Here is a 9,199-nt window from a genome sequence, read left to right as displayed (position 1 = left end):
TTTTTGACTGCCTTTTATGGTCTATGAAGCAGTCATAACATGAAAAATCTTGAAAATAATAAATTAAATGAAAATTTCAGGGGACTAGCATAAAAGTTTTGATGCCTAACAGCTCTCAAGAAAAAGTAATTAACAGTTAAGGTTTATTTTGAAAATTTTTCTATTTATTTTTCTGTCCTATGTTATGTATTTTTGAAAAAAAAGTGAAAAAAAAAAATTAAAACAAGATTGCTCATATCAAGGCCTCGGCTTGAAGACTCCGACTGCAATTTAAAATTATCGAGCAGTGCTCATTTTGAAAGAAAATTGCACTGGGCAGATATTCTATCTGTCCTGTAGCGTCTATGAAACTTTGAATAATTCTTTAAGAAAATTGACGAATCTTTCAAAAAAGGAAAAAAAGTACTAATTGAACCGTAGAGATTGCTTAGTTGTTCCGACTTTGGAAGAAAACGGAATAATGCTTGTTGTGCTTATTTATTCAGTCGATTCAGTGTTTATTTATTCAGTAGATTTAAATACGTGGGTAGGGGGATATATCAACGATTAGTCACTTAGGGTGGGAGGTTGTACAGTTGATCCACTATTCAAAATAGATTAGAGGGCAGTCGAAGCATTCAGGGCTTTGCCCTGTATACGAGCAGTCTTGTTCAAGAAAAAATACAGTTTTACTATAATTTTATACGCGCTTCAAGCTACGTTGTATAAATTCCAATTCTATAATGTAACTTTCACTTCTCTTTAAAAAATCTGTGGGAAAAAATGTCAATTTGAAAAAATATATAGATCATTACTACCTTTTTCACTACTTCTTTCTTTCCTAATCTCCGTTTTCACAAACTTCGCCGAGCAAAAACTAGCAATTTCTGAAATTTAAGTTGAGTAATAAAATATCTGCTCAAAGTTGAATTATTATCATCATCACTGCAGATCTTACATCAAGGCATCAGTTTAGCTCCTAGAAATCCAAAGCGAATGATGTTTTTCTGAATAACCATATCGCTAAGACTGGCTAGCTAATTGTTTCCCGCACCGGAGTTCAATGGATTATAATGAAAAAATATTGTCTAAAATGGTGTCATTATAATCCATTATTGTTGCAATTTTAGACCATGAAAACGATTGTGTTGTCATTATAATCGATTACTTTTGTTTAATCCTAATCCATTTGAATCCATTATAATGGATTGAAATTCATTTAAAATATAGTATAATTGATTATACTCTTAACATTTTTTGCAGAATCAGTTGCAGAACGGCCTACTCGCAATCTTAAATACTCAAATTAACCATCACCCCTCCCCCTAAAATTCTCAAATAAAAAAAATTCATTTCGTTATTACAATTAATTTTTTTATGTTATTACTGCTCCATAGACCTCAAAAGTCAGTCAAAGCATTCAGGGCTTCATCCTGATGCGAGCAGTCTTGTTGTATTTAACTTCCACAATTTGAACGTAAATTAAATGTAAACCCTCTAATGGATTAAATATGAACTGATTAAAAAAATGAACTGCATTAATATGAACTGCATTAATCAAGCAAATGAATGAAATACGGTTTTATCTAAGGAAAACCAGTATCGCATGAAGTATTTTTACAGCAGTTGTGAACCAATTGATAAAATAACCTTACAAGATCTCAAGATTTGATGTTGAAATAGCGTTTGGACGTTCCAGCATATAAACCTGCGACGTTTTAAAACCAGAATGAGTGTTTATTCCAAAAAGAGACAAAACTGCTCGAATCAAGTCAAAGCCCTGAAATTTTTGACTGCCTTTTATGGTCTATGAAGCAGTCATAACATGAAAAATCTTGGAAATAATAAATTAAATGAAAATTTCAGGGGACTAGCATAAAAGTTTTGATGCCTAACAGCTCTCAAGAAAAAGTAATTAACAGTTAAGGTTTATTTTGAAAATTTTTCTATTTATTTTTCTGTCCTATGTTATGTATTTTTGAAAAAAAAGTGAAAAAAAAAATTAAAACAAGATTGCTCATATCAAGGCCTCGGCTTGAAGACTCCGACTGCAATTTAAAATTATCGAGCAGTGCTCATTTTGAAAGAAAATTGCACTGGGCAGATATTCTATCTGTCTTGTAGCGTCTATGAAACTTTGAATAATTCTTTAAGAAAATTGACGAATCTTTCAAAAAAGGAAAAAAAGTACTAATTGATAAATTGAGCAAAAATTTTAAAAAAAAACTGCTTGTATCAGAGGGTCGCCCTGAATTTCCTAACTGCAAATTAAAATTTATGGAGTAGTGCTCAATTTGAAAGGAACTTCAACAGGGCAGATATTCTATTTGTTCTGTAATATCTTTGAATTATTGAATTTCGTTGAAAACAAAGTGATGTTTATTGAAATAAAGAAGATTTAATTCTTCAAATAATAAGTTTAGCGTGTATTAAAACAAGACCACTTGTACCAGGTCAACTACCTGAATGTTCCGACTGCTCGAAGTGAAAGTGATTGGCTTAAACAGTTTCGCTTTGGGTCCATCCCCCTTTCGCTATTTAAACTACAGCAACTTAATGAATAAAATAAATAAGATGCCTCAATTCAATTTGGAACGATTTCTTAGCCTAAGCAAGACGGCTCTTATCAGGGCAAAGCCCTGTATATTCCGATTGCCTTTAAAGGTCTATGAAGCAGTAATAACATAAAATAAATGTAGTAAAAAAAATGAAGTTTTTTTTTATTTGAGATTTTTTGTGAAAATTATCCACCCAAACGCCATAAAAAGTACAAGTGATAAAAATCTTACTTCAGAATGTTAAATCATTTTCCGAAAAGGTTATAAGACCAAACTATTTTTAGGATACGCTTACGGTTTTGTGCGTGCAGGAATTTTAAATACAGAGACAAGCATTTTAACAAGTGTCAAATTGTTAACGCAACACACTTACAAAACTTTTGCAAAATCCACAAGCGAAATTGATAATATAAAAGTTATCGGCACATTATTTGTGTCGCCGGAATCTGCGATGAGCGAATGCAGCATTTTTTCTGCAAATTTCGCGATCGTTAATTAAATAAACACAAGACTGCTCGTATCAGGGCAAAGCCATTTAAGGTCTAGGGATCAGTAATAGCATAAAAAAATTAAACGTAAAAAGTGGAAATTTTTTCGAAAAAAAAATTGAGATTTATTGCTAGAATCATCCCCCCACACGCCATATAGAGGCCAAAGTGAAAAACTTCGCTCCTAGTAACAAATCAATTATGACAAATGAGCTTCTTTCAATCAATTTAGAACGATTTCAAGGACTTATTAAATCTCCGCTCACGTGTTAATAGCGCAAAATATATCGCGCGTTCATTGTCCCAAATTAGCCAAAACTGCAATCTTTAAACCCCCATAACTTCAGGAAAAATGATCCCAGGTAAAATATCTTTTCAATTTTAAGCTGAGGACAACAATACTTTTTGAATGACATAAAAAATTTTCGTCAAAAACTGCTGGTTAAAATGAGTCAAAATTTGTCTGAAGAAAAAAACCACCCCGAGCACGAATATTCCGGTTTTTCGTTGCGAAAGTCGGAACAAAAAGTACTGTTCAAGAGGTTGTTTCATTTCAGTTTGTTGCAAGTAAAATGTCACCTATTTTCACGTAATGATAAAATTTGTCACCTATTTTTTACTTCAAAAACATTAGAAGATAGTATTTAGAACAAAAACTAAAACATTCCTTTCAATGCATATTTTAATTGAAGTTCAAACAGCAAAAATAACAACAAAGATCTGTTTGAAAATGATCAGGCATTAAGATAATGGATGCAATTATGGTTTCGGAACAATATTGGCTAAATTGTTTTTTTTGTTATAGGTTAACCTGACATTCAAAATAGCAAGTTGCATCTTTGATGTTATACTTGACATGAGCTCAGCCATAAGGTTTTCTCTGCCATAACTTGTGGTTTTTTTGTTCGTTCATTTTCACTTCTCTCTCATTCGGAAAACTTTTAAGGAAAGTTTTTGGAGAAAATATTGGGAGAAAATTGATTCAATTAATAGCAAAATGGTGTTCGTTTGCAATAAAAGATAATAGAAAAGGACAGTTTTGAAGTAAATAAATAAAGCTACAAGCATTAGAAAAAATGATTTCCTATGAGCAATTTGAAATAAAATCTTGGGATAACTTCTGCCGACAAGCAATTATTTTTCAGACCTAGTCAAAGAGCGTCTTAAAATACATCATTGTTCCGACTTTCTTAACAAAAGTAATACATAATTTGTGCTTGGGGTGGTTTTTTAGTTGAGACAAGTTTCGACTTTTAACAAAAGAAATTTTTGACTGATTTTTTTTTAGATCAGCCAAAAGGTATTGTTGTCTTGGGCTCAAATTTGAAAAGATATTTTATTATGATCATCCATTTTTATAACGTTGTGATGGTTTGGGACAATAAGTCCAATAGTGCCAATTTGAGACAATTAAAGAGCAATATATTTCGTGCTATTAACGCATATGCGGAAATTTAATCCCACATAAAAATCGTTCCAAGTTGGCTGAGGTCTTTTTGTCAAAATTTCTACGCTAATAGAAGCAAAGTCTATCACTTTGTCTTTTGTATGGCGTGGCGATTGTTTTAAGAAAGTCAATGTTTTTTTTAAGTTTTTTTCTTTTTTTTTGCGAAAAACTCATCATTTCTAAAAAAAAGAACACAGACCTTAGAAGACAGTCTGAACCTTCAAAGCTTTGCCCTGATTCGAGAGGTCTCGTTGATGTACAGTTTGATATGAACTGAAAATACACTGGCTGATGAAAGCGAGTAGGCTGACAAACAATAGTTTCCAGGCTGCTTAAATAAATTTACCAGTTCTGGATAAAAACAATTAAATCTTGGCCACGTTTTTTCCAACGTTGATACTTTTTTTTTTTAATTTCCTGGGTGAAAGATGATTCAATATCAAATTAACAATTCAATGCAACTTTTTCAAAATCTGTATTAATTTTCCTACCCTAATTCTAGTTTTGGTCATTTTTAGATGACTAGGAAAAAAGTTAAAAAGAGTTTTGAATCAAAGTTTCCTCAATATTTTGGTTTTAAAATTGAGTTGCACAAAAAACTCCTTTGAACAGAAAATGAGCAAGTGAACAAGTGTCTTCCAAGGTTTATTTTGAATTAGATTGGAAATTGATCAACATTTTTTACCTATTTCCAACTTTCAGGTACGAGTTTTAATTTGCTCAAAAAGTTTAATTGCAAATTGAGAGCTGACAGAAACCAAAACTATCCTGTCCATGCATAGTTTTTTGTAATTAAATGATTAAATACTTTTTTGTAATTAAAAAATCATTTATTTTTGAAAACAGTTTCAGGGATTTTGAGCGATTGAGAGTCTTGCTTGAAACTTGGTTACAAGCTGTAGATTTAGTTAGAATAAAAAAAAATTTTCTCGAGTTTTATCTTCGTTCAATTCTATGACTCATGTATCGACCACCTTTGACTTATGAAGCAACACTGTTAGATTTATATATTGAACCAATTCTACACATGTATCGACTATCATTTGCCCATGTATTGACCCGGTTCAATTGATTTTTCTGACCCTTGTCGGCTCATGCTGAAGCCCTGGTCGACTTTTGTATCGGCCATTCTTGACTCATTTATCGACTCCGATCGACCCTGATCGATTCTGATCGATTCTTTTATCAACCCTCCTCGACTCATGTGTCGACTAGTGTCGACTCATTTATCTGACGCACTCATTCGACTCATGTGTCGACCCTCTTAAACTCATGTTTCGATACTGGTCGACTCATGTATTGATCCGGGTTGACTCATTTATCTGAGCGAATTGATCTAGATCTATCCTAGTTGGTTCATGCATTAGTTCTGGTCAATTCGTTAACCTGACCCAAACGACTATAATCGATCCTGCTTGAATCATGTACCGACTTTCCTCGACACATATAATCCCCCCTTCATTTATCGACCCTGGTCGATTCTTTTATCAACCCTCCTCGACGCATGTGTTGACTATGATCGACCCTGACTTTCCGACTTCCCTCGACACATTTGAATGAAGTATATTCTCCCCTTGATTAAAGTAACAACCCCCCTTCAACTCATGTATCGACCATGATCGAATCATTTATCGACCCCTCGCAACCCTTGATATACAGCCCACTTATTTATCTGACCCGGTCGACCATGATCATTGGCCGACTCTTATGTTGGATCAGTTTTTGCTTGACTTGTATAACTTGTGTTGAGAAGTAGATATTTGGTCGAAGCATACGGTTGATATATAATTTGTGCACATCAACCCGTGAAGAAAAAAATATATTTATAGTTAACATCAATCATGGATCATTCAAAGACTCATAGATATGAAAAAAATCACAGAGTAGATTGTAACTCCCATAAGGTATATAAACCCAATAACTGTGTCAACTTTTCTTAGCTGAGTCATCTTCTTAGTTTTGTCTGGGCAAACACGATGTGCAAGCTCATTCAACGCCATACCACTAGATTGTGATTCAAACGCTGCAGTTTTGTTTTCATCTGTGCTATTTCTGCTGATCTCATCAAAATTAACAGAGAATGTTGCCAAAACCATTGATATGCACGACAGAACAATGCTGGATAGAATGAATGTGAACAGCTTGGGAAATGTTTTTGACGTCATTGGAATGAAATCTGTGAAAATTGTCAAGTTGACACAAAGCGATAGTGTAACAGTTACACCATAGCTGAGTTTCTCGCCAATTTCTCCCGGAATGAAGAAAGTAAGGGAACTGATTCCCAGGAGTAAAACAGTGGGAATTATTAAATTGATCACAAAGAAAGTTTCAAGTCGTTTGAAGGTCAGGGTTATTACTGCGGCACTGAATGCTCCCATAAACTGCTCTCGACACGAAGCCTCTAAGCACAAAAAAACCTTGGATAAAAATAACCAAAATATAGACAAACTATTTAAACAAAACGAACTTTTGTTACATCTTCTTGCCAAAAACTCATTGGAGTCGAAGCCAGCTAAAATTTGGCAAAATTATTTCCTTAATCGATATCCATTGTGCCACTCTCCCCCTAAATTAATTTTTATTCAATCATACCTTGCAAGACCCATAGACTATCAGGTATATAATTTCTCAAATCCAGCTCATCACAAACTAGTCTTAATTCAGCCAATGTGTACTGCCATGATCCCATCACAATTTCACAAGTTTGTGAATCAAACGGAAAGTTCGTCACTTCCATCGAGCATGTAGTTTCCAAGTGAATTGGCTGAGACCAACTCACAGCACCGGAATAATTAACAGTTAGAGGCTCAATTAAGAAGAATTTCTCATAATCGAAATTAATTATTTCGTTATACAGAAGAATGTCAGGCTTCCAAATGTTATTTTGAAATATTCGGATCTTCTCAATTCCAGAATAATTTGCTGGATCCCATTTCAAGAACTCACTGTGCCAGCGCAATGTTTGAAACATCAACAGCTCTATCGACTGATCTATTGAGTTGAAGCCAACAAGTTGATAAATACCCCCAATATACTCCACAAATGTAACAGTGGTTAGATTTCGAATAGGGCGACTTAACGGATGACAATCAAATGTCAATAAATCTTCTCGCAGTCTGGTCTCAGGGTGAATGTTGTCATTAGCCCAGCATAAGACATAAAGGAAGAGATTTAAGACACAATAGGTTCTCATAATTCGACTTTGACAAGTTTGGTATTGAAAGTTCCGTGTTAATAAAATGTTGCTGTCATCGGTTTGAAATTAATTATCTGATAAGTTTCTAGCAATTGCTCATAGCAAAACCGATCTTTGAAAAACAAAAAATCAACTCAAAAATTATATTGAGTCACAAAAAATAGTATGAAAAAAGCAAAAGAATACCCTTTAAACCTTATCGTGTAGTCCTCGAAAACAATCAACATTTTATAGATTTAGTTTGCTAAGTGTTCAAAAAATGAGACCTCTTTTCTAAATACTGAGACACTTGTTCGTGAAAACTGTTTTTGGAATCTAACAATCAACAGGGCATTCATATCTAGCACTCAATAACCCTCAGATTTTTTAGTGCTTCTTACATCGTGCAAAAAATCCAATCATCATAGCTGTGACGTGGTCGGAACAAAATTGCATACATTGCTGATTTAAATTGTTCAGACAAAACAAACACTTTTGGAAACTTTGGATGAGTTTTTCCCAAAAAATGGGTTATTATTCGGCAAAACTTTTAAGCCTGCTCAGAAACTTATCAAAATTAAAGTGGTGCAAGCAACAATTTGGAGCCAAAATAGGTCAATTTGCTTTTTCTTTAGTAGTCAAGAATTACGCTTGAACTCTCACGTGAATTCTTGAGCAAATCATTTTAACCAGAGCCTCTTACTTGGCCCATCATAAGGAGGACTGATGAAGAGTGTAGCCTTCAAAAGCTTGTGTTCGAGAATATGTTTTTGCTTGATAGCCAAAACCGTCAGTCTTACATTATAAATCTCAGTTCTTGCTTAAAAATAGTTTTAAGAAATTTGCACAAATTTTAAGCAAATTCTCAAACTTAATCAATAATTCATGCAAATTTAAAACTGTTTTTTGATTAATACCCCTTTTTAGTTAAATTTTGGTTACAAAATTTGCAAAAAAAACTCCACCAATTTAATTTTAATATAGTTTTTTGATACATTGCTCTCTTCATTTTTTCTATTCTTAACCCGGTTTTAGAAAATGCGTTTAAAATTTCCGTGGCAGATCGTTTTAACCGACAGCTTAAGTTAGCACTGTAAAAGATTCAGCATAAGAGAGGCAACTTTATGAAGTATTTGCCACTTAACTTCCAACATCAGCTCAGCAAAATATGCAAATTTGGGTTTTAGTGACTAAAACACATAATAAATCTCATTGAAAAGGAAATCACCAGCAGAAAAATCTCAAGAAACAATAAATTCGCTGGCAAATAACTGATCAGAACAATTTTAAGTTGTTCCACCTGTTTCACCTGGCCATTTCTTTTGTTTACTCACTTTCTTGTACACTGAATTGTACCTAAGCCTTACAAAAGAAGAAAAAAAGCTCAAAGAGAGCAATTTTGTTGCAGAATCCGCTCCTTACAATTCAAAAAACCACCTAATTTTTAAAATTTTGTATACTTATTTTACTCAAAAGTTTTTCATCTTTCTAGAAGCATAAATAACTATGTATATTTTGCCCCAAGCAAATCAATGGCAAGTTTCGATCTTTG

The 9,199-nt window shown here is 33.4% G+C and overlaps 1 protein-coding gene across 1 annotated transcript; it reads right to left on the bottom strand.

Moving 5' to 3' along the window:
- Positions 1-6,322: 6,322 nt before the first annotated feature.
- On the bottom strand, positions 6,323-7,775 carry LOC134848623 (neuronal acetylcholine receptor subunit alpha-6-like). The gene is made up of 2 exons (XM_063866142.1): positions 7,065-7,775; positions 6,323-6,873 (listed from the first exon to the last, which is right to left on the bottom strand). The coding sequence occupies exons 1-2, from the start codon at positions 7,663-7,665 to the stop codon at positions 6,323-6,325; spliced, it is 1,152 nt and encodes a 383-aa protein (XP_063722212.1). The 5' UTR covers positions 7,666-7,775.
- Positions 7,776-9,199: the final 1,424 nt, after the last annotated feature.

Source organism: Symsagittifera roscoffensis, chromosome 6 (genome assembly GCF_963678635.1).
Source record: "Symsagittifera roscoffensis chromosome 6, txSymRosc1.1, whole genome shotgun sequence".
Lineage (NCBI taxonomy): Eukaryota > Metazoa > Xenacoelomorpha > Acoela > Convolutidae > Symsagittifera > Symsagittifera roscoffensis.
This window is presented reverse-complemented; position numbering and strand designations above follow the sequence as displayed.

Bases quoted from the DNA above. Each gene is read 5' to 3' on its own strand.
- LOC134848623 (XM_063866142.1), bottom strand. From the start codon at position 7,665: ATGAGAACCTATTGTGTCTTAAATCTCTTCCTTTATGTCTTATGCTGG. The intron at 6,874-7,064 runs GTATGATTGAAT...TTTTGTGCTTAG, and splicing joins TAGTCTATGGGTCTTGCAAG to AGGCTTCGTGTCGAGAGCAG.